This window comes from Sturnus vulgaris, chromosome 5 (genome assembly GCF_052056855.1).
Source record: "Sturnus vulgaris isolate bStuVul1 chromosome 5, bStuVul1.hap1, whole genome shotgun sequence".
Lineage (NCBI taxonomy): Eukaryota > Metazoa > Chordata > Aves > Passeriformes > Sturnidae > Sturnus > Sturnus vulgaris.
The window spans coordinates 29,807,103-29,833,212 of NC_142247.1; the positions used below are offsets into that span (position 1 = coordinate 29,807,103).

General features: G+C 44.0%; 1 protein-coding gene across 6 annotated transcripts in view; it reads right to left on the reverse strand.

Moving 5' to 3' along the window:
- Positions 1-26,110, reverse strand: part of CACNA1I (calcium voltage-gated channel subunit alpha1 I) — a 168,477-nt gene that overhangs the window by 86,091 nt on the left and 56,276 nt on the right. For 5 of the 6 annotated variants that reach the window (XM_088165279.1, XM_088165281.1, XM_088165280.1 and 2 more), the window contains 2 exons: positions 4,326-4,437; positions 3,187-3,320 (listed from right to left, as the gene is read on the reverse strand). In XM_088165279.1, coding sequence (XP_088021405.1) covers positions 3,187-3,320; positions 4,326-4,437 — 246 coding nt within the window. Of the gene's footprint in view, positions 1-3,186; positions 3,321-4,325; positions 4,500-26,110 lie in introns of all 6 variants that reach the window. The other variant, XM_088165282.1, reaches the window with a different exon arrangement.

The following is a 26,110-nucleotide window of genomic DNA, read 5'->3' on the forward strand; positions in this document are numbered from 1 at the left end:
TCCAAACACCCATCACTGTGGGAAACAAATGACGACAGACGAGACCTAATCACAAACGGAAGGGAAGAGGGACTCCCACCAGGACAGCTGGTGGTGACGAGCACAGTCTGCTTGAAACGTCTGGGAACTTGCAACCTCCTGTCACCAGCAAGCAGTTGGGAACGGGAGCATCGACAAGCTGAATCTGCAGCCCTGGTTGTTTCTTCAAACCAAATGGCTTCATATGATTTTTGGAGCTCTGAGGAGAACAATGAGGGAGAGCATTAACTTATAACTGTTGGTTTGGGTTTTTTCCTAACCCTTTCAGAAAAAAGCCACGAAGGTGGTTAGGGGAGGGAGTGTTCGAGAGGGGAGAAAGTTCTGGTGATGTCAGCTCCTATTGCCATGGAAACGGAACATTTTTAGTGACAATGGAGCCTTCCTCCTTGAGCTGCTGGGTTGCAGGGGCAAGCAGGGCAAGGGCACATGAGGGAATTCAGCTAACTAAAACTATAGCTTCTGGCTTTCCAAGGAAGTGAGGAAATAACTACAAATTATTGCCTGAATACATGGTTTATGTAACCAAAACACTGTCTGGGGCCATGGCAGCAAACAGTCATTTTGCTCTTTGATGAAACGTGCTGTCGTGCCACGAGCCAGATGGAGACAGCTCAGCTGCCCAGGAATGCCCCACGGAATGGGCCCCCACTGCACCTCACTTTTCCATGCTACAGTCTACCCTTTGTAACTTTTGCTGCCTTGCTGGTGTTTATTTGGAAAGGGAGAAGGGAGGAGAAAGGGCTGAGAAGTACAGTCCATATTCTTAAAAGGGACAGAAGCTGCATGGACTCTAGGCTGGGCATTGCTCCCCAACATCAGGGATGTTTCCTTAGGAGCCAAGTTTATGACCTCCCTTACAGAAAACAAGAATCCAGGATGATGAAAAGGAAAAGGCTCTTAGAGAAAACTGATTAGCCTTTGATCAGGATCTAACTCCCTGGCATGGAGAAAATGTGCAAGACCTAATGGTAGCTGTCCTCCCTAACTCAGAATGCTAAGGCAGCATCTGGACAATATGGCTTCAGTAAGCTGAAGCCAGAATCCAGGTGTGGAATCAATAAGACTATAGGCTGGGGCTTACATTTGAGGTTAAGCAAAAGCCTACTGCATGTAAGGATAAATTAAAGCCTTGGATTTGATTTAAACAGTGCAGAAAAATTTAATGAATTTCAAAGAATAATGAATTAATAACCACAAGCTTTTATAACTCGAAATACATTATATAGTCATTAGTTCTGTACAACTAAATGGAAAAAATCTTTCTTTAGCAGAAGTCCTTTGAGATCAGATATTCTAATGAGATTACTATCATTTCATTCTGACACCTCATGAGGACCAATTGAATAGAAATCAGGAAAAAATTTCTTTCTGTTTGGGACCTGAAATAAAAAATCCTCCACACAGATTATTTCATATCTAAGGGGTTGATTCGAAGTCTCCTTGGCATTAAAAGAAGTTCAGATATGAGATTTTTTTTTTCCCTGGTACTGCTATCAGATGCACAAAAGACTCTGTCTCTCCTCAAATTCCTGCCAGCAATAGTGACAGAAGGAAATATGTAAGGGAGTTTGTTCCCTTCTTGTCTAGGTAGTGTGGATTTCACTTGTTTTCTGCATGAAGTATTTGAGCTCTCCCTCTTTCATTTAGTATTGATGATTTCATCATCTCTTCAGATAGCTCCACTCACATTCCATGGTTGCAGGGACCCCAGGCAGAGCAAGACCCCCAATTCCCAAGCCTTTTTACCCCATATGCTGGCTTTCCTGTGCCCACATGGAACAGTTTTTCTCCCAGCATACTGCAACGTATCACTGCACAGGGGAGCACCATGGGCCCCAAGGTCCCCTTTTGAAACCTACCCAGCTTTTCCTTCCTCAAAGGCTGCTGTGTTAGGGTCTTGCTTTCCCTGCATCCAGTCTCCAGCAGTTTTGCCACCGGGAGCTCAGGCTAGAACATACAGTGATCTGGCTTTCCTCAGCACCACGTCTCAAGGGCTTTAACTGGCACTCCTCATGTCAGGCCATTTAAAATCAGATGTTAATCTCAGCAGGCTCAACTACAAGAAAGGTCTTTCCATCTCACACATATTGTGTTAATTTAGAAAAGTCTACAGCTTTCATCTGCCTGTCCTCCTTTCATACATAACCTGGCTGAGAAGCAGCCTTCAAATTTTTACAGCTGCACTGAGTTTGAAAATCTCTGCTCCTCCCAGAAGCAAACAATTATCTGCTCCTCCAGAGGGAATGACTTTCAAGTCCTGCCGTAGAAGAACTCTGTCAAAAGCAAATATAAAGACGGTGCTGCTCCACACCACGGGGGAAAACTCTGCAAAGTGAGTTCAAACTCACTGCTAGCTCAGTCAGTAATACATGCACTTCCAGGCAGCAGTGGAGCTGGTAATTCCTGGCTAAAGAAAAATAAAATTGAGAGCTTCTATCTGAAAGACGTTCACTTTTTTTCTGTGAGAAGAGCAATATAATATGTTTATTTCTGATTTGTTTTTATTATCTCACAAGACATTCTAATTGAAAATTAGAATTCTGGGGGAAAAAAAGCACATCCCACTGGTATCAGAAATGGACATTTTGCTGTGATTTAACAGGAAAATTCTGGTAGACTTTCCACTTGATACATGCAGAGGGAAAAATCAAAGCTTCACCATAGCAACTTTGTTGTAAAAAACCCTCAAATGTCAACTTGTCCCAGTAGTGCTGCAGGTAAAGCTGGTGCAATACAAAAACAAAAAGCCCTGAATAAAAAAACTACATTCCTACCCTTGAACACACTGCTGCTGGAAACAGAAATGCTAGCTTTAGTTTGGTTCTGGTAAAGGTTACACCTCTTCTACCCAGACATTTTAAAAACACAAAAAACCCAGAAATGTTTCTGGGCAAGCTCTTCAGCTGGTACAATTAGTACCCTCTGCTGAAGTTGTGCTAGACAGATGGCTGCACATCCACCGAGGAGTTAAGCTACCTTGTCTGCTCTTTCTTCCATTGGCTGCTAATCCCAGCATGCCCAATTCCAGCTTGGCAGCTGCACCAGAGTAGCACCACAGTGGAAACCTTCTCCTCAGTTACATCATCCCTGTTCCATACAAGACTCTAGTAAATCCAGAATAAACAAAATCAGAAATTATCAACCTACCCAGCCATGACAATGAAGAAATCCAGGCGGTTCCAGGTATCTCCAAGGTAACATTTCTTGCCAAAGATCCCCAGGGCCACCATCTTCAAGACCATTTCCATGGCAAAGAAGATGAAGATGAAATCATCAAACACCTGCCAAACAGAAACCCAAGAGCATATTTGACAATCATTCTCAGCCTCGAACTTGAAAACACAGAATAAGAGAAAAATACTAATTTCAATACACCTGAAAATGAGATAGAGGCAGGGCTGGAAAAGTTTCTCTCGTGTAGCCCTGGCATCACAGTTTCTTGCTTCTCAAGTTCAGTGAGGGCTTTTATAGTTTTTTCACCCACAGGTGAAGTAACTGATGCAGACTCAGAGACTCCTTAGACTTGAAAAATGGTGCTGGTTCAGGGCCAGCATATCTAAACCTAGCCAGGAAAACTCTGCTTTTCCAAGATCCCCCCCAGGAGGGACTCCTCACCACATTGCTGCAAATGGCTCAGCTGAGGACACAGTGCAGCTTCCCACACAGCTTGGACAGCAGGCACCCATCACAGAGAACAGCTCCTGATACCTCAAGGCCTTAGCCACAACAACACAAGGGTGGGTGACACCCTTTGCTATCACCTTCCCTTTGGGGAAACATCAAGCACAGCTGCTGTGTTTACAGTCTGGATGTACTCATGGCCTTTCTAAGCATTCCTTTTATTTCTTCTCCCTTTGGGCATCCTGAATGCCAGAGTATCTGTTGAATCAGTAATAGTCTTGCACATCATCAGACTACCAAATGCATTGGAGGCTGCTATTCCCTCCTGCCTGGATTGTGTAACCTTAGTTATTTCTCCCTGGCTTAACCCTGACCTATGAGTCTTGTAGGTGTCTGTGCCAGGAAATCCCTGCTTATGTGCAGGTTCAGGAATATTAGCAAGTGTTCAGTGTTGCATAGTCACAAGTCAAGTTCATTCATTCTCTCTCTTGTTCCATTCCCCTCCTCAAAGGCAGCCCTTGCCATTTCACAAGAGGATATCTCACTGCCAGGGCAGCCTTGCCAGCCTCTCTGGGAGGGTATTGCCCACACACTGAAGGAAAGCATGCATGAAAATCTGTGACTTGGACTGAAGCACCATCACAACAAGAAGGAAATCTGCTTACCTGCAAGATTTTACACCTGTCTGAAAGGCAGTCCATATCCTCGCATGGCTGGTACATTCCCAGGGTAACACAGTTGAGCAAAATCACCATCATGCTGACACACTCGAACCAGGTGGAAAAGAGTCAAGGAAAACTTCTGCAAAAGCATCATGGCTGAGATAAGCTTGCTCTAGGCTTGAAGTAACAAAATAGGAAGATTAAGGGAAAGAAGGGCTGGTAGGCTCATTTATTACATTCCCACATTCTCTGCACTCAGTTCATCACTACTCCATTCCTTGATTAAGCCAAAACTCTCTTGTAAAAGGGAAAGCAGAGGTAGCACAAAAGGCCTAAAGTACTTACAACAAGTCAAATCATTGCCATAGTCAAACATATGCTTACTCCTTTCCTGTTGGTTTGCTAAGTCCCTTTCCTCATTGGTTTACTGAATCTTCCAAACATATGGAAGATACCTTCTGAGGAGGCCTATACCTAAATGTATCAGAGATCTCCAGAATCCAGGGATCTAAATCAAAATGGGCAGATCAATCTTGGCATGATTATTGCCCTTCTGGGGAGGGGGGTACCAGATGAGGCTAGAACCCTCCCTTGTCCCCTCTCAGAGAAACCAGTGGGTAAAGAAGTGCCACTGGTCTGTCTAATCTGTTACTACACTTCCAGCAGTGACCCACGCTGGATAAACTCCACAACATGCCCAGGTTACTCGGTAACTATGAGGAAAAACTGTGTTTCTGACCCCAGCTGGTGATCTGTTTATGCCTTAAAGCATGAGGATTGATAGGCCTTATAATTGTTTTCTCAGCTACACTGCTGTCCCTGCAGATGCTTTGCTTATTCATTTGAATCCTTTGTTGATAATCTTGCTAAAATATCTGCTTCGATAATAGTTGGCAGCCCTGAGCTACACTGGCTAATTATACTTTACATTAAAAACTATTCCCTCCTATTTATTATTAATTTGTTGTCTTATAATTTCATCAAGTGCCACTTCATTTATGTATTAGAGAAGTGGATAAAAATTGTGTATTTGTGTGACCTTTGTACTCTACACACTCCAGCTGCCCCCTCTCACCATCCCTCTCCTCCTGAAGGAATTCTAAAGCCTGATACACGCTTATTCAAGAACTCATTTACATTAGAGTATTTTGGCTCTAAAAGTGGGTGCATTTGTGCAGTACTTTCCAGTGTTCCCATTGCAAAGCAGTGATGTAGAATGAACAGACCTCCAGCCTCTGGCAGAAGCATTCTTGGGCATTTTACACACCTCACAACAACATGTCTGCCCAGTTTCCACTGTCAGACAATTTTATCTTTTTTAAATAGAAGAGGCACAAAATTATCTACTTAAAATACAACCCACTGGGTGCATGCATTTTCAGTCCTTTCAGTACTGAATCTAAAAGAGTGGCCTGTATCTCTGATCACTTCTGAAAGACATTCAGCTTCTGTGGTTTGTTCTGAGCAACTCTTCCATACTCATTCTCTGACAGTGATTTATGACTAAACTACATAATCTGATCTAGAAGATTATTAATTCTCTCTCTTCTCCCCCACCTGGTTTGTGGTGAGCTACCTTCAGTTGCAAAATCAGACAAGAGCAGGGCACTAGTTCTACTGTTCCAATTTTCTCTAAGGTGATTTCAAGAATGCCTTATCACTATCCCTCACGAAGTTATTCCCAAAGTAATGCACATGAAGCCCACCCTCAATGTAGGCTTCAAAACGAGAGCCTTCTTCTCAGAGAAATGTACCAAAAGGGCACAAAGTATTTTCACTCAGGGTCTATGCAACACAACTTCAACTTCCCACCTTCCTTTCTCTTGTACATTTCTTTAACGATCAGATCTGAAGCCCAGGAAAGCAATTTGAGAGGTTTCCATTAGCTCACACAGGGTTTTCAGATAAGACTGCAGTTCTTTTCTGGACTCCTCCAAATCTGTTTGGTGTCACCATGTTGGTAGGGCCTCTGGAGGTCATCTTCTCCACCTTCCTTGTGTGTTGGAGTCTGAAACGCTTGGGACCCTTTGCCTTTCAAGACTGATGTGCCTTGACAGCAAACAACTTTATAGCAACTAATAACTGCTTGGCTCTTTTAAAGAAAACACCAACCCAACACCTGTTCAAAGCAGTATCAACTACAGCAGGTTGATCAGGGTTGCATCCACTTGCTGTTCGAATATCTTCAGATATACAGGCACCAGAGCCTCTCTGGGCAACCTGTCCCAGCATTTGACTATTTACACAGAAGAAAAGTGTTTTCTTAAGTTTAAATAGGACACATCCCACTTTTCAGGCTGTGACCAGTACCACTTGCCCTGCATCACTGAGCAGTCTGTGTCCTTTACTCTTCCTATCAGGTATTAATACACTTGGATAAGAGGTCCCTAAACCTTCTCTCCTCCAGGATGAGCAGCCCCAGCTCTCTCAGCCTTTCCAGTTTGCAACAGATGCTTTGAGAGTTTCTCAAAAGGCAGCACCAGTGAAGCCCTGATAGAGGGATCAGTGCTGAATGACATTCTTCAGGGGGCCAAAACAGTTTCAGAGCAGGCTGAGCCAATGCTCGCAAAAGTCCTTCTCCCTGAGCATAAGGGGGTCAGAAGATATGTGGACAAAAACCAGGGCCTCAAACATTTCTGGATTAAATTAACGCATAACAAATGAAAAGCAAAAATCATTTTAAAAGCCAGTTGGCTTTTTTTTTCTCTCCAGAAAGCATGACACAAGAGACCTGGAGGCAGAGAATACTACTCTGACTACAGCCAAACTCAGGAGAGCCAGCAGTTTTTATCTAACACAGATCTATGCTTCTATGCAGGTGCTTTGGCAGCAGCAATGCCAGGGCAGCACACTTCCATGTTTCTCTCACTGCAGTGCTCCCCACAAGGCCATGTAGCCCATGGCAGGATGCTGTCAGAATCTGGTGAGACCTTGAAGCACAAGACCTGACAAGCCATGGCAAGCAGTCCCGAAAAGCTTGAAACTTAGGCCAGATGTGCAATCTCATCTCACCTTCCTGCTCAAAATGCAATGGCCAGTTGCAGATGATTTCGTCTCCCTGTTTTTTAGATGTCACGTCTCAAAGTGAGAATATTACAGAGCCTCTGGCCATTCCCAGGATATCACAGTGACATTAGAAAAAGCCACTGCCCCTTGGTTTTCCTTTCAGAGCAGTTGAAAACACTGAAAAAGCACAACAAACCTGCAGCAGAAAGGAAGAAAGTGCAAGGAGAAAACCAGAGCATCTCCTACCCCGAAGCAGGAGGGGTTGCTGCCTGCTTGGGTCGGTGGAGGGGGTAATTAGGACTATCTGCTGCCTTCAATGTGTCACCATTGTCAACCACAGCTACTGCCTTCTGTCACCACAGCAACAGCCTGCAGCCAGGTTTATCATGTTTCTTTCGGCAATGCCTCCCCTCTCCCACATCCCTCACCCCCCTCCTTTTCCCTGTGCCTGAGCCTGTAATTAATTGCAGCTGCTGACAAAGCCAGTCTTCATAATCTGCATCATTCAGTCAGAAGTTTCATTATTAATTAACTTCTTTCAAAGTTTAAATCTCCTAATTACAAGCAAACCCATGCACATGTTCGCTCCGCTCCACTCCAGCCCTTCTTCACTGCTCCTCTCCCTTCCCACAGCCTCATTCCCAGTATCTTTCCCAGTGACTTTTAGGGGCCTGCAAATGGTTTGGAAAACTAAAAGGAGACTCTCACAATTTCTGCCCATGGCCACCTTCTCTCCTTGGCCACCACAAGGTATTTCAGAGGAAGGTACCAGAAAATTCACAGCAATCCACTATGTAATAATTTGCCCTGAAAGGGAGGGGTCTTTTCCCCCCTAACTGTGACAGTTCACAGTTGATTCAAACCCTTTCAGATAAAAAGACCATGGCCCTCATTTGAAAAAAAGAAATACAGCAAAAGAGAAGTATCTCCTGAGTTAATCACAGAATATTCTTGGTTGGGAGGATCTGCAAGGATCACTGAGTAACCATGGGCTGGTATTATTATCCACATAAATCTCTTCTCCTTAAAAAAGTTTGTGTTCATTTCAGCACTCTCTGTGGACATCAAGATCCATATCTAGATTAACTATATTTTGCCTAAAAAACTTGCACTGGTTCTATAGCTGTGGCAGCAAGACCTTTCTTTGCTGCTGGGTGCCAACCCTGTCCTTCTGCACCCCGAGCAGGGCCTGGCCAGCTGCTGGCCAGAGATAGCCACCGTGAATCTACTGACCCTCCAACCTGCCTTCCTATGGACAGGGCAACTCTAGGATGAGGATATTTTCAACAGGGACATGCATCACCAGCACACACCAGGACAGACCTGTCATTCACCCCAAACCATCTGGGGTGCACTGAAAGCCACAAGCTACAGGACAGGTGAAAAGAGATACACAGATGTTTCTGGGACATGTTTTGTGGTAGTGCTTGACAACACGACTGGGCATAATGGAAGATGATGTTAGGAACAGGTAATGGGAGACAGGCAAAGCTTTTGGGCTCAATTTCTGAATGACAAAGAGCAGAAGAAATGTGAGCTGTGCTGGAGCTGTAAATACCTTGCACCTAAAAAGCTGAGAACCACTTAAGGTTCTTGGGATTGACCTTAGCCTCCATTTTCCATCACTGACAAAACCACAACAGAGCAAAATAAAACAGTACTTTTGGGTCCCCTCTCCCCTTCCTCTATCATCAGCTACAGAGGCACAAGTAGCTCCCCAGAGGCTGGCGCTCTTAACAGCAGAGAAAATATATCAGCTTTATGAGTGTGACAACCCCTCAGTGTTTCCTGCTGCTGTTTCCACACTACTCCTAGGGTATGCCTTGTGCCAATTAAAGTCCTGAATATCTCAGACCTGTGTAACGTGCAGAGAAATGTGTGACTACAAAGCATTGACAGCAAGGTGCAAAAGCCTGCCAGCTGTGTGGTATGGCTGGTCATGGCAGAACCTGTTCCTGCTCCCAAATGGAGAGAAGAGCAGCTCAGTGGAAACATGCAATGCATCCCAAACACCAGCCACCCCTCGTACAACTCCTTGTGGCTTCCCATCTCTGAACTGCTGCCAGGCAGGCTCGGCTGAGGACACTGCATCACATCTGCATGATCACTCCTCTCTGCTTCCCCTTTGGGCTCCCCCCCACTTCCCACTCATCCCACCATCCTTCCCACCAGCTACATAGCTGCACCCTGTCATTCCAGTCTGCAGTGATTACATTTTCTTTCTCTCCTTTTGAAACAAGCTAAGGACAGAGCTGTGTTCCCTTCCTTACTTTCCTCCCTTGTGACTGTCCTGCAAGAAGCCAGTAGGATGCTGTACTTGAAGCAGGACAGTTAATATTCCATTTATATTGGAAGGAGGGATTTATTGTAAAGGTCAGAGAAAGCAACAATCCCCAGGAAAAAAAAACGCTCATTTTCTCTACCTCATTGCTGTTGTCTTTTGAAAATGTTCTCACAGGCAAGTTTCACTCTTTGCCCCCTCCACTTTTTGTTATCACCACTCAGCTTTTGTGGTTTTTTTTCCTTCTGTGTTGATACATGGGAGTTTGGTCTTTTCCTACAAAACAAGCTAGAAGAATCAACAGGGTTCTTTCTCTTCAGTCTCAGTCTGCTGAGCTAACTCACTAGAAGCAAGTGAATGTAACACTGTGTTCATGTGAAGGAAAATACCTCTTAAAATGTGTTTGGGTTCAAATAGATCAAAACAACCAAAACATTTTTGAAAACAAGAAACGTAAAAAATCCTACTTTGCTGAAGAGACTGAGGCATTTCTTCTATGGCTTTTTTAGTGCAAAGAAAATTTTCAATGTAACAGAAAGAAAAGGTTGGGTTTTTTTTCACCCAACATAGAACACCCTGGTTTTGAGGTCTGAATTCTCTTGGAAATCAAATGCCAACAACCAACATTGCAGTATTGGGATTTCATGGTGGCCAAGCCACAAGGGCAATTTTGCTTTTTTGCAAGCACTCAAGGTCAACGTGCTCTGGGTGTTCCCATGTTCTGCAATCTTGTACATGTTTGCTTTCATCATGCCATCCTTTATACACTTTTCTTGTGAAGGAGGAGCACCTGAACTTCAGGCACCTGACATAAGCATTGATTGCTAAGGTCTTCAAGCCTTCAAGAACATTGATGCCAAGGAAAGGACTGGGGCACAGCCAAATACAGTGAACCTGTTACATTGATTTGAGAGGCATTGGGGAAGACTTAACTTGCATTGGTGTTACTGGGAGCCAGGACAAGAAACTGCAGAAAAGGGATGCAGTAGAGAAATTTTAGATGCTTGGCAATGCTTCTATATTTCTGCTCTTTGGAAGGGACGTTCTATCAAGAACAGATTCATTGCAAAAGACAAAGACTCAGTTGTTCCCATGTTAAATCAGATGAACACCAAAAAGAAAAAAGCACCATAGGTCAGACTCTGATCTTACTTCCAAGGGCTCAGAAAGTGGGTCCTATATGACACCACACAGGCTTTTGGCTGAATAGCTCAGTTTTCATTAGGTTCTAAGTTAAATTTGAATTTAAGTCAGTTGTTTCTCAGGCACCACATCATATTCCCCCTCAGAGTTTGGTAAGGATTGAAGACTGCTTTTGAAAAATTTTGTTAGGTTTGCTTTTTTCATTACAGAAACAAAATGAAGGAAATCTTTCCTTTCTTAAAACTCTTTCCATAATGATTTATTTAGATCTTCTAAATGCATCCATTATACTCTCAAGTCCACTAAAACCAAATTTCTGTCAGGAAAAACATACCGTGAAGATTAAGAGGCTAAAAAGGAACCTGAAGGAAAAAAAGAGGTATTAACAATGAGACAAGTCTTCAGATACTCCAGAAATTGTGAGAAAACAGGAGATTTCTGACTGGGTGTAGGGCCATTAATCAACCAGGAGGCTGCAGGGAAAAGCAAGGCTTCTATAAGATACCCTTCACCACCAGCACTCACTGCTACTAAAGCTAGCATGAGTTATACCAAGAATTCTGGCTGTCACACCATTTACATGGATACACATTGGCCTTGTAAAGCAGCCTGGTGTTTTCTCCGGGAGAGGTGTGCAGATCCCACTGCTAATTATTCAAATATCTCACAAATACCATGCATCTCCATCAATGCTGCTGCATAGCCCTGCTATTAATGATTACCTCCCGCCTGTAGCAGCTGAGCCCCAGAGCTTCTCGACTCATAATGACCCACCTCCAAATTGCATCTATCTTTCAGGGTGCAACAGAGCATCTGTTTAACGGTGTGCAGCATTCCTACAAAGCTGTTTACTACAGAAAGCATGAAAAAATACTGTACCTAGGAAAAACCCACCTGAGAATCTTTTTTTCAGGTCAGATGAAAGTAATTACCCAAGTTTAAACTTAAGCAGGGTATTAGAGATAATGACTATTCCTGGAGAAAGAGCTTTTTAATATCCTCGGATGGCTGGGGTTGTGGCTGCCTGTCTTTCTTGCCAGGAAAGCAATACTCCACCATGCTGTGGAACCAGTTCAAGACTGACTTGAGGAATCACACCTCCTGCTGACTTCCAAATGGTGCCTCCTGCAGCATTCTGGCTCTGCCTTGGAGATTGCTATCCAAAATCTGACCTGGCTTCACATTAGGAGCTTCAGCAAGGTCACAGCGTGAGGCTATAGGACTGCAGCTTGGAACATTATTATGCTGTATGACAGGTGAAAATTTTGCTCCAAAACCTCTTGGTCAGAGGGGCAGGTTCAGCAGCTGCTTCCTGCTGCAAATGGAGTCATAGGAGTCACAGACACCAGAGAAGGACCAGCTGAGAAAACCCTCCAAACCACAAAAACTGGGGTCCAAATTTTAAAGTTCTAATTGTTTACAGATATTTCACATAGCACAAGTAATTCCTTATTGACCCCAGTGACAAAGTAGGGACCTTGGAAGAGTCAGTCTTTGATTTTGGACTCAGTTGGACCTCTGCTCCAGAGAACAGCTAAACTTGGCTGGCCAAAACACAAAGGTATTTGTAGCCCAGAAGTGATTTTAATTAGTAATGTGCTCCAGAATGACAAAGTCTGAATTTTACCACTCTAGCTGAATGTTCTGATACTATGCCCCATCATCCACAAGCCCAGGAAGTGAAATGATCAGAGAGATTGGTAGAGTCACCATTCTCTGACCAGAGCCTGGACCACCTTTTATCAGATTTAATATGGCTGTGGTCAAGCTTACTTGGTGGAAATTTCCTTCTAAGGTATCAAAATGATGTTTTGCAAGAGGAAAGGAAAAAAAAAAAAATCTCCTAATTCTCCCTCTGCTTCTGTGCTTCATTGCCCTGTCACCCAGCAGCTTCATCCAAAGTTGTGTAAGTGTTCCTCAGCACCTGCCAAACTGATGCAGCAGTCCTGCCATGTTTGGTAGTGCTGCAGTCCCTTCTTGTACCTTCATATAGGTTTGAACAGGGTCCTCATCTTGGGTGGGCCCACTAGACATAACCACTGAATAAACACAGCATACATAAACCACAACAGCAGTGTTGTGTGACTCAGTTTCAAGGAAGGAAGAGGAAAGAACAAACGATGACAGATTTCAGGAAAGAGAAATTTAGGAAAGGAAAGCCTTACTTTTCCGCTCCCTTACTGCTCCTAATGTTGCCAGGTTTGTTTATGGATGGGTGTAGGGTTTGTCCTCTTGTTATGGGTTTTAGGTTCCGTGGTCACTGCCCCCAGACTGGAGGCATAGACACATGAAGGACAGAGAGATTTGGGTCCTGGGTGCTGAACTTCACAGCAAATAAAAAGGAAGGATGGAATGTCATTGAATAAGAAGCCATTTCCCTGGAGAAGAAATAAGGTAGAAGAAACTTCACCAGAACCAAAGGGCTAAAAAGCCCACCAAACAATAACTGTGTTCCTTTTCCTTGCACGGGTTTCTTTGTTCTTTCTAGTCCATAGTAGTTTTCAGATGTTAAAGACTACTTTTTCCATTCTTTGGAGCTTCCCACCTATCGTTGTCAAAGGCCACACAAGTTCAAGCTGAGCTTAGAGGCATGTACAACTCAAATATGTCTGAAGGGAGTGCAGGGCACCTTTAATAAAAGGTCATCCTGCCTTGCAGGAATGTAAAGATGACAACAAGAATGTAAAAGGCAGATTAAGGACCTTCTCTACAGTTTTAAAAGGTGTGTATGCCCTTCTGCACAGGGGTTCTTCTCTCTGCAGGTTTCAGGGCAGTATCATGTACCCCAGCACATTACCTGGTGAAGATGTCAAAGTGAGCACCTTGCTCCTCCAGAGAGCCAGTTTCTAAGGCTAAATTATTTTAGAGGGGACTCTGCCTCTAGTAGAAGTCCTAGATTAGAGGGGCAGAAGGAAAAAACAGAGTGGCTTTATCCTTTCTCTCTTCTACCAGCAGTGTGACGTTTTCAGTGGCTGGAGCATCACTAAATCCTCTGCTTGGTGGTTAGCTTAGCAGGGTTTTCTGACGAGTGCTTCAGTACAGAAAAAAAAGACATGTGGTGACAAAGCTTTGCAGCAAAGTAAATAAAGATTAATTCAGAAGTGTAGGGAGTGCTTGGCTAAGGTCACTCAGAAGAAATTGCATACAGTCTAGGCAAAATGCAAGGCAGTAGGAGAGAGCTGGATATGAGCTCTTGTTGTTTGTTTCATTATTGGCTGTAATTAAAACAAAATTTTCAGAGTTTAAGTTGTCACCACCCCGTATTTGGAATGCACCTTTTTCTTCTCACAGTTTTAAATTCTTTTGAAGGTTTGTAGCTGGCTACTCTGCCCTGGTTCTCAGAGGGTATTCTGGAAGATTTGGCACCGATGTCCTGCAGGACACATGCCTAGAGAAAAGACTGCAAAGGGCCAATCTGTCTCAGCAGATAACTGGAAGCTAGGAGGTTCAGCCAGCAAACAGGCTCACAGCAGCTGCTGGAACCTCCTCGAGGACACAAGTGGGCTGTGCATGCTCTCCTGAAAGGAAAGGCCTGAAGTGTCTGTGTGACAAAGGACAGGACAGATTCTCAATATTTAAGCTTCTCATCTGAGGAGGAAAAGAGACCCTGTGGTGGGTGAGCAGATGTGTCAGCACTCTCCTAGTACATCTGGTCTCTTTTCCATCTCTCCTCTTATATCCTGCAACAAAGAGCAGTCAGTGAAAATTAAATTATATAAATCATCTAGTACTTTCCTTCAAGACACCATCTGAACTTCCACATCTACCTCTTAAGGTACATAAATCCTTCCCCTTTGTTACTCATTAGAAAGCAAGCAGAAGAGGAGCAGGGGTTTTTTAAAGTGTCTCCTGGTTTGGGTTTTCCAATGCATGAGCTTCTTAGAGACTGGTTTTCTCACACAGAGTGTGTAATACTTTTAATTTCTAACACAGAAAAGCTCTGTCAGCCTCTGGCTCCCACTATCTCAAGTCAGATGGCCAAAGACCAGAGTTCACTTTAAAAAAAACCCCAAAACAAACAGCATTATCCAGCAACGACACAGTAAGTTACTGCCAGGGCTGCATGAAGATCCAGGTGTTCCTGACACCCAGTACATGTTGACTGAAGGCCTCAGCTTTCTGGCTAGTTGACAGATTGCACCATGCCAGGGAAAGGAGCCAACATGACTCATGCTCAATCACTGCGATGTCGACAGTGCTGAGTGCTGTTTTAGGGGGAGATTAAATGCTATGAATGTGCTAAGCATTAACAATATTAAAATATTATTAGTATTATTTATGAGGTATCTCCACGTGTCCTAGATGATGCTAGCCAAGATCAAATTATGCAAAATGTTACATAAACATGCGGTAGAACATGCTGCCTGCTCCGAAGGGTTTTTAATCTAACTGAACAGGACAGGCTAACGATGCATTATGATTTCTGCTTTGCACACAAGAAGCAAGAGCACAGAGAAATGAATGCATTTACCCAAGGGCAGACAGGAGACATGGGACACAGCTGGGAACTGGGCAAGAGTCTCCCAAATTGTTCTCCAGCATCTTTGACCTAAGAACATTCCCTATCTCAACTCCTACTGCATTTGATGAGGACAGTGCTCACAGGGAAAATGATTTCCCCAAAAATCTTTCCTAAGAACAATGGGAGAAGTGTCCAAGCTCCACATGCAGAGGCAAGTAATGTACTGCATATAGATCATCATAAATGCATAAAACCTGCCTGCATTCAGAGAGGTTTCTGGCTGTTCAGGTGTGCAAGATAAACAGTCAAGAAGACACAAGCTCTCCACCTCCATCTTCCACTAATACCTTCACTGGGACCTCAAGAAAAGATTCAGCCCATAGTTGTGATAGTGTAACACTAAAACCAGTCTAACACCCACACATCTCTCTCTTTTCCAATCTGCCAAAGAATTTGCTACCTTCCAGGACACGCCAGTTTCCTTTAATAGAAGCACGCTATGTAAGCACAAGTTACCAACACAATTGACTACAGAACGACCATCTCTGAAAAAGGCAGCTCCTACACAGCATGTTGCTAATAGGGCAGGCTAGCTAAAGCCTTCATCAAATCTGAACACCACAGCTCTACTGCTTCTTTGATGTCTTTCTGCCTGTTGTATTCATCGCCTCTATTCAGATTTAGGACTGGTACCACATTTGTATTCCTGTGACCTATTTGTTTTCATATAGATTCAACTTCACACTCTATTTATTCTAGAGTTTTTGACAGCCTCTGGAAATATATGTTTCTTCTTCTTATTTGCAGTCTAACTTATTTTCCCCCATACTGTTTCCAGTCAGAAATTTTGGTTGTGCATAAATCTTACTTCACTTTGGACACACAGATGAGAGCCTAGCCCATTACCCCATCCTTCCTTTCTAGCCATGCCAAGTATTTCCTTTTCTCTTTTCAGAGTTTCTTAAGAGCCTTTTATTTGTAACTTTTAACAACCATTCCCCATTCTGTCTGACTCTCTAGGAGCTGCTTCTTTATTGGATTACTCTTCCATACCTCACAGACATCCATCTTCTGTCACGCTAATTTTTGAGCACAGAGGGATCATGTGCATTTTCTCTGTCCCATGCAGGTTCCCTTACCTTCACTAGGTCAGCTACCCTCACATTCCTGCCTCCTCTCTATAGTGCACACTGATTCAATACTGCCACTGCAAAAGTGTCAACCAACCAACCTTTCAACCCAAACTATTGTATGATTCTATTGGGGGTAGTGAGGCACTGAAAATGGTTGCCCAAAGCAGCAGTCCCATTCTCTGGGAGTGTTCAAAGCCAGTTTGAATGGGCTCTCAGCAATCTGGTCTTGGCAGAGAAGTTGGAACAAGATGATCTGTAAGGTCTCTTCCAACTCAAACCATTCAATGATACTTAACTACATCACTTCCACAGAACACTTCCAAAACTTCCCTTCTGCTTTTCACAATTAAGAGACTTTACCATCAGGATAGAATAAAGATGATTGCTTAGCTGGAACATAGCTAGTACAAAATGTTGGTGAGCAGAGTACAAAACCCAGCCATCCTCCCCTAACCAGAGGGCAGGGCTCCAGTAGAGTCTGAGCAGCCTGCAAAGAGCCACTGCAGGGAAGGATGCATCACGATGCAGACATTTCAGCCCCTGGATCAGCAGATCACCAAGGCAGAGAGTCACCAAATTATGTAACCTGCCCAGCTCAGCAAGATGAGACATTGTCAATGAGGAGCACCAGTGACCAGGTAATGTGATAAATTAGTTTTTGGTGGATTAGGATGGCTGCTTCCAGCCCTGTACAGCCCTGTCAAAGGACCCATCAGGAGCGGTAGCTTCATGTGCTGCTCTCTGAGATAACATAGCATCTCCTACTAGACTCACATCCTACAGCTGGAAGACCCATCAACTTCTGCAAATTTATTTTTAAAACCCTACATGCAGTATCCTTTTTCAAACACACCTAGCAGCAACTTAACACTCATCTTCCCTACACAATCTTTTTGTTCATCTGAAAATTGCTTTTCCTGCCCAGATGCAATCAGACATAGAGGTATCGTAGGAAAAAAAGTACGACAGAAGATTTAGGCTCCTTATTCATAATCTACCCTTATATTTCAAAGCCTTACTTCCTACAGATTCTTATATGCCTCACAATGACCTATGTCCCAAAAAGTCTTCCATTTTGCTGCCAGGATGCACACTGCTTCAACTGCCTATCCCCATGGAATGCTGTGCAGGAAGGATGTTTGGTTTTGTCTGAATCAGGTAAGGGTCAAGAATATTTCCCCCTCAAGCAGCTCATTTAAATAGTCACCACTGATCAGCAAGGAAAAGAAGGGACAATCCTGCCATAGCACCTCTTTGAAAAAGGAGAAACCCCCTCTGCAGCACAGTTTTTTTTGTGGAAGAGGAGCTGCCATACCTGTTTGTGTGGCAGGAGGCTGAGGCGGGAGGCGTCAGCACCTGCACAGCGTGTACAGCACAGCCTCCTCCCTGGCACTCTGTGAGCGCCCACTTCACTGCCTTTAAAGAGCTTGCACATTATTTATGACAGTGAGTGGAAGGAAAGGAAAAACCAGAGCATAGGTCAGGATAGTAAAGACAGACTTGGCACACCATAGGAGACAGCCACTCTGGACCCACAGTAAATCTCAAAAAGCAACTGCAAAAGAGCTCCCATCTTTCACAGAAAGAACAGTCTGTCCCTAAAGCCAGCTCCACTCCTCACCCCTCTGCCATTAGAGAGGATGACAAATGTGACAATTCCCCAGCTAACAGCACGATGGCTGAGGTCCTGCAGCCCCACGGGCACCCTTGCCAGGCAGTGCTGGGGGCCAGGGCAGGCACAGTGTGCCAGGTCTGGGGCCAGACACCCACTCAAACCCCTGCATGCTGCACCACACTGATAAAGCAATTTCCCCCACGCCACTCTACCTCAGTCTGCACTCTTCCCACCCACATGCCACTAAAACTGGGGAGGAGGGTACAAAGGAAAATCAAATTTGTGCAAATACTTCATGCACAGTGACCCATAGTATAATTCTTTCTTTGTTTAAGTTTAGCTTCATTTCTCCAGGATAATTAGTTTTAGCAATGCTTCAAAAAAAACTTATCAGCCTCACAGAACCATAAGTTCCCAAATGACAGTTGTCAGATCAGGCTGCACTGTTACATACAAAGCTTTTAGTGGTCCTGTCTACCTCCGTGCTTTAAGACAATTTCCTCAAATACTCCACATACACTCCTGATCCTTTCCTCTCCTGTTAGTAGTCACATTTTTCCCCTCACACTCTTCCTTTCAGCTTCCCGATGCTGCCTGACAGGATTTTGTTTGAAGGTGGATAAAAAAGGAATGATAGACTAGTGTTGGCCCCATTACTGGCTGCTTTTCCAAGCAAGTATGCCCATGCATATGTAACACATATCAGGATACAGGCCACACACATAGGACAATCAACAGCTGGTACAGGTCTCACTGGGAAGGCATGTGCCATTCAGGTGATTTGATAGTCCGTCAAGTGATTTGTTTCTTCACATAGAATGCCTAGGCTTTTTGATGACACATTTGATGCACTTATTTTTAAACTATCAAAATCCTCTATTTTAAACCATTCATACCTATTTGAAAACTTAATCTCTCTCGAGAAGGCCTTTTCTTTTCATTTTTGAGAACTACCCAATTTTTTTCAAGTAGCCCTAATTTAAAAGAAACTGAGAAATAAGGAATCCTTATTTTTTGTTCCTCCTCATTGCACTGAAACCCTCTGCTCTGCATAAGAGACTACTGTAATCCTTTAGCACCTTCTCTCATAACTACCATCCTCAATGTCCAAAACAAAGCCACAGAAGCCAGGAAATCCCTCCATCCTCACAGACAGGGTCCTGAGTAGAGCAGCCCACAGCACAGAGAACTTATCCAAGCACAGGCAAGACTCTGACAATTTGAGTTAGGGTTAGACAACCATCTCCCCTTCCCAGACACCATCAAATATTGGCTACCTCACCTCTAATCTCAGTAGCACTTATTTGGGAATCCATGCTTATTTTCTTACGTATTGTATCAAGAGGGAGCAGCGTGGATATGCACGTGCAGGTTTGTCTGCTTGTTTGGGGCAAGAGTAGCATAACATTCCCATTTCATCCAGGCATTATGACCACTCTCTGTGTGAGGTTTTTCTTCTCATTTCACACCCCAGAGTTCACTGACCCTTCCACCAGCAGGCTGGTGAGACACAGCACAAAACTGGGATAAAGCAGCCAAGGCAGAGGAGAGCAGGAACCCATGAAACACATAGCATTCCTATGGAAACACAACCAGTTTTGTACCTGATCCAGGGAGAATCACCCTTACATAGGAAGGAGCCTCCCACATTCTAGCAGTTCTCCTGCTTCCCTTCTACTCATGAAATGGCTCAAAAATTTTTTTGAAAAAGCAGTTTAGCATTGGGGGAGTTTATCATGGGCTACCTTTTAGAAACAGAGATGGTTCTTTCCAGCCCTAGCAGATGGAAACTAATGGCACATTATGCACCTAACCCTGGCAAGGACAGAAAAACAGCTGCAGAAAAGCAGATCTGAATTCCCCAAGCCCTTCACAATGCAGCCGCTTTTTAATGTGCTTTAGAGCGTGTGGTGGCGTAATGGAAAGGTTTTATTAACACAGAACCTGCATAACTCAATTGTAAGTTTTAACCCAGTACAAATCACGTCAGTAAAGCCTGTCTGCCTAATCCCCATTCTACAGCTGGAATAGCAGGAGATGATGGCTCAGCTGAAGGAAATACGAACTGGGACAACTCCTGTGCTTACCACACAATGGCTTTTCAGAAGGGTCCTATATTTGTACATTGGGTAGGAATAGCCTGTAACTCCATCAGTCTGTGGAGCTCAACACACATTTAACATATCAACACAGAGTTATATCTTAGTTAATTAGTTAATTTGGAAGGGACCTTAAAATCCTCTTATTCCAACCACTGTGGCAGGGATACCACCCACTAGGTCAGGTTGCTCAGCACCACATCCAATCTGGCCTGAAACCAAGGGAACAGAAAATGGCAACTGCCTCAGTCTTGCCAGGGTGACCCAACACTGCCTGTGAGACAGGACCACACAATTGCAGCCGAGAGCAGAGCACAGATCTGTTATGGTGGATTTATGAGACCACTTGCACATATCTAATCACGTTTTCTGCGATGCAGAGATAGCACTGGGCAGATTCAACCTGGTTTTAAGACACTCACTGAAAACTGCACAAAAAGCTTCCTCACAGCAAGGCTGGGATAAAGATATCTCACCCATGGGAGTTAGGGTCCTCAGGAATCTGTGAGTGGAAGTAGAGAGATGCCCAGCACACACTGTCTATTAGGAAAGCCAGTTAATAAGCCCGAAAGACTGGTCTCAAGTCTAACATGGAAGATAGTGAGAGACAGGGGTTTTATCAGTTACTACAGCAAAAGACGGATGGATTTGGGGCTTGTGACAGAATGATGAAGACTGAAGCTAAAATCCAAGGCAGGGCTTGCTTGACCAAATTCAATCACTCAGCTCTGTCACTTCTGATTTCAGATTAAAACTTCCACCTCTTCCTATAGCAGCACCTCCAGCTTGCCTCACATTATATACAGGTTAGTGAAACGTTTATCTACAGTTTTAAGTTCAAGCCTTGGAAAAAGCTCTCCACGCTGCCAGGCTCCTTTTTCTGGTGTTCTGCAGACAGGGTCTCTGTTTAAGCATTCCTGCTCTCTTTCTTTGCCATGAGGTTACTCTGTTTCTAGACTACCTAATTATATCATAAGGTTCTCAACAGCTGTACTGTTTATTTGACGATGACAAATCTAGAGAAAAAAATGCAGATCTCTATTATGTTGCTGGATGTGTAGGGAGAGAGGAACTGTTTATTCTTCACTGACCCTTTAAAACAAATATTTTCCTGTCTGAATTAGAAAACATGCCTCATCTGAGTAAAATTTAGCTCAAATCTCCTTTCTGTTTTTCTGTTGCTCTTCAAACAGGGAATTTCAGAGACTGCTTCACTGATGAGAAAAAAATGGATTTGGTTTATTTCAGGAGCAGAGGTTGTGCCTTGGTTCTCTCAGATATATGAAACATCCCTTGATTGTGCAAATGCATCCTGATGGTGTCTTTGTGTTCTTGTCACTCCTGATTTATGGGGGCCTTTTCTACACTAAGAAAAAGAATTTGCATTTCAATTTCCATTACTTGTTTCTCTCCTCGCAGCACTCCAGCTCTGGAAGGGAGCTTGTATTCTGGTTCCCCCCAGCTGCCCCACATTGCTCTGCCATCAGGGAGGATGCAGGAATAGGGGTACTACAGGCCCTGCTCTGTGGGAACAAGGCTCATGCTGCCATGATCTCTGGTGAGACACACCTTGGCTTGTGCCCAGCAGGGACCCCTGGCACGTCTGGTCCTGTCTCAGCCCTTCCTCCACGCTGTGATGAAGGGGGAAGGCGACAGACCTGGCTCCCAACACAGGCCCTTGCTTGCACACCCATTCTGTGTGCAAGAGCAAGGAGGACGAGGAAGGCTCACCCCTCTTCTCCACTCTTGCAGGGATGGCAGGAGGACAAGCAGGAAGCCTGGGGGACTCGTCCCTTCCTCGTTTCCTGCAGGGCTGTGCATGTTCTAAGGTGAGCTCGGAAGCAGACTCCTATCCAAAACCACCTGAAAACATCTCACATATCTTGGACAGGGATCCAAAAGCCACTATTCCCCCCTAGGCTTCATCTTTACCCCTCCTGCAAGCCCTGGTGGCTGCAGTAAGTTCCTGTGCCAGCCCGGGCACTGCTCTCTCAGCCCTGTGCTGCCTCTTCTCATTTGTGCAGTCTGGATGGGCTGTCACAGGCAGCCTGAGCACGCCACAAACCCTCCCAGCCTGCACAAGGCTTGGGCTTGGAGCCAGCAATGTGTGGGAAACCACATGGGCTGCATTGCAGACCCCACCATCCATCTCGCAGCTAAACTGGGGCTTTGATAGATGTAGTTCATGTCTACCTAGGAAACATTAGAAGCTTTGCAAGGAAAAAAAAAAGAAAGATAAAAGATAGCTTCAGAAACGGGGGAGGAGTTGCCAGGACACATCAAGCTTTAAAGATGTGAGTTGCAGAAATACATTAAGGCTGGTTGTTCAGAGCTGTCAGCCCCACAGCCTTTATCAAAACTGAACTCAGTTAAAAATAAGAGAAGCAAACTGAATCTTATTGAGCATTTGTTTGGACATTAAGGCCCCAGATTCCTCATAGGTTGTTGGAAGTCAAACATCACGGGCCATAAGCCTGTGTCATCTTAATTTGCAATGGCCTGAAACAATGTATTCAAGAATGCATTTTGCTTTGACTTGTTTGAAGTACATTTGTTTTGACCTGGGGGTTTTGACTACTGCCATTACCACGTTGACTTTTACATTAACATATAAAGCCAAAGGAAATGTGTTGAGTTGATTAAAACACGCACACCATTTCCAGGGGGCAGAAGGGTGACAATAAATTTGTGCTGAGTCCACTGAATCAGCAATTTCCAACTGAACCCAGTTCCAGGGCAAAATTCTCCAGAAGCACTATTGGGAATCATGGTGTCTTTAGTGTTCATTTGAGACACTACATGCATCTGAACAGGTTCAAACACCAAATTTTGGCCCCTTTTTATCCACTGGGATCCTTTTTTTTGACTTTCAAATGTTTGTACAGAGTGCTGAAAGCCATTATGTTCAACAGTATCTGCCCTACTTATCCAGCTCCCAACTGGCTGCAGAGTAGCTTTCATCAGTGGGTCTGAACTCACAAATGCTGACACAGATTATCTGTCCTCTGAAGAACAGTTTAACCTGATTAATCTGTGGGAGGTCCCCTCAGCCTCCTCCCTGCAGAGCCCTACAGCAAAGGATTGGCATAATCTATGACTGGCATAGTCATAAAATGGCTCTCAGAGCCTATGGCGTATGCTCTCCCCCAAAGATTCTACCTGATCTCCCAGGATGCTCAATACCATTTCCCAAACTGAGTTTAGCTGCTTTGCAGTGTCTGAAGGACAGTGGTGGGGTGGGGCAGGAGATGGCATTCATTTTCCATACCCTGGAGCTGGCAGCCCTGCTCCCAGCACAGTACGTTATAGGGTAGTAGGGACACAGAGCAAAGCCCCATAGCCCCCAGCCCCTTAAACCTATCAGGTTTACACAGCAGGTTGAAGTAAGGGGAATCACTAACAGCCCTTTCTCACCTGCTGACTCAAATTTGCTTGTTTTCATTACAGCAAATAAAGAAACAAACCATTTAGTCAGCATATTCAAGCCCAGAAATCAATCATGTTCCCTCAGCAACTCTTGCATTGTCAGAGGAGACAGAATCAAGAAAGACCTATCAAATAACACCTTACCCAGACGTAAATAAGGAAGGAAGGTTTGACATTAGCATTTCTTCAACTACTTTTTTTTCCCCCTCCCCTCTCTCCCCTTCAAGCCCAGCTTTAAACATCTCAAAACAGGCTGATTTTAAGGTGAACTAGATATCCTGGCAATGGATGATGACTAATACACTATGAATGACAGAAACTTGGTGGAACACTAAAAAGCAAATGAGATGTTATAATACCTTGAAGCAAGTTGTACAGAAAAGTAGGTTCAAGCCAAAGGTTGAAGGAATAATGCAGTCTTCTTAATACCTCCATGGAGTTAATTCAGAAAACCTTAAAACTCTTAAGGGGGAAAAATATGTGCAGAAGATCATACCATCAGCTCTGTGTGAATTCACAACCTCAGGAGCTGCAATACATTTATAATCCCATACTGCACATCTATCATAAGGGCTGTAGCTAAAGACAGCTGGGTATGCAGTTTTGAAAGAACACACAATTTATAGAAAATGAAGATGGGGGAATTCACCTGTAAGCTGGCACAAAGAGCACAACAGCTCCTCAGCTCTTTAAACAATTGCTTCTTGGAACAGCTAATTCAAGCGCCCACAAGCAAAAGCAGCAACTCCTGACTTAATTTTCATCCACATGCAGGAGCTAAATCAAGAAGTGACAATATCTGAGCCCTTAAGTAATAGGGTTCACAATGTAATTAAGTTCAGTGTCCTGGGAGGAGGTAGTGAATCGAGATACACAAATGACACTAGATTTTAGAAGACTGTTTAGAGCACAACGGGAGTCATTCAGAAGGACATTAATTGAGTGTAAAGGAAGCAAGTACCGTACAGATGGGTTTAAATAATATATAAATTATGTGGGAAGAGAGCTCGTGGTGGGGTCACAGAGTCTGTAGAGGATACAGGTTATTTTGAGGAGTTCAAAACAGCCTCTGAAGACCAGAGAGAATTCTTGGGTGTTGGATTGAGAATTAACTAAAGCATGGCAGATGGCCAGGCCAACACAATAAGTGACACTGTCAATTAAAACCAACTGATTATCCTGGAAAACCCACATTAAAGCTACTCCAAGTCCTCTCACAGGATTTTGAGAGGCAAGTTCACAGGAGCTGGGGTCCCTGCACCCAACTCAGCACTGCCCAGGCAAGCACAGTGTCATCAGAAAAGATGCCCAGCTGCAAAAGGACCAGAAGGAGGAGGGACACAGATAATAAGCTGGACTGGCTACCTCAGGTTGGAAGTTTTTGCAGAACCTGAGAGGGTTCAGAGAAAGGTTGCAGAAGTGACGGACAGCCTGGGAACACTGTTGTCTCCAAGGAGGGGAAACTTTGGGTTGGTTTCTTGTCCCTTTTACCAAGGAAATCCTCTTCCCTACTGCAAGCACCAACTGCATTAGCAATACCCTTGATTCCTGCCAGGCACGGCTGTCACCACAGTATATTATTGTCAGAGATTTTTGATCTGCTATTGCATTGGTCCTACATCTGCTATAAAGCACATAAAAATGTTTCACAGCCTCTGATGTGTGAGAGTATGTTTTTGGCAGCTCATTCTGGACTTAGCACAGGGACTCATGATTGCAGGGTACCTGATAAGGCAATTCCAGCCATCCCTTTTGGTCCCAAGCTCATCTGAACAGAAAAAAAAAATATAGACGTGCATGAAATAATAAAATCAATAACTGGCAAACTTCTGCGCTCCCAGCACAGGGCCAAGAGGATACACAGTCATTAGAAGATGGCAAATCCAAGCTGGGAGAAATGAAATGCTGCTCTGCTCTCACTCCCCTCCTCCCAGTCTCAATATAGGATTAAACAGCAGAACTCTGCCACAGAAGGCAGCAAGACCAGGATTGCACATCACTCAATACAGAACCAATCAATTAATAGGAAAATAAATCCATATGCAGAGTTATCATTACTAGAGACTCAAAGGCCCATCACACCCATCTCTAACTCATACACAGGGGATAAATCCACACTTGCCTGCAGCAAGGTCTGGACACCTTTTTGTGAGGTGCTTCCTGCTGTGGTTAATCATCAGCAGTTATGTACTACACCAGCTCAGCCATTCCTCTTTCATCCAAGCTGGATGACATTTATAATCAAGGCAATCACATTTACTGCTTGATTTTTTGAAGTGCCTAAGCATATTGGAGTCATATGCAGAAAAGCAACATCTGAGCCAGAGAATGAAGCAAGTAAAGGGCAGCTACAAGTCGCAGCAGATAAAGCGGGCATCAGCATTAATTTCTATGATGCTCATTAGAATATTTTTCTACTTCCAGGATCAGTTTCCTCTCATCATTTTGAGTCAGACCTTCACATATCAGGCCAAGCAAACCCTGCTTAAAACCCCATTTTCGATTTATAGAGACAGTTGTTTGTATTAGTACAACTGCTACAATTCCCATGCTAGTTAACAGCCCAGAAGGTAGAAACACCTTTCAGGCACCAGTCAGGCACTTGCCACCTTCCCCACCAGTC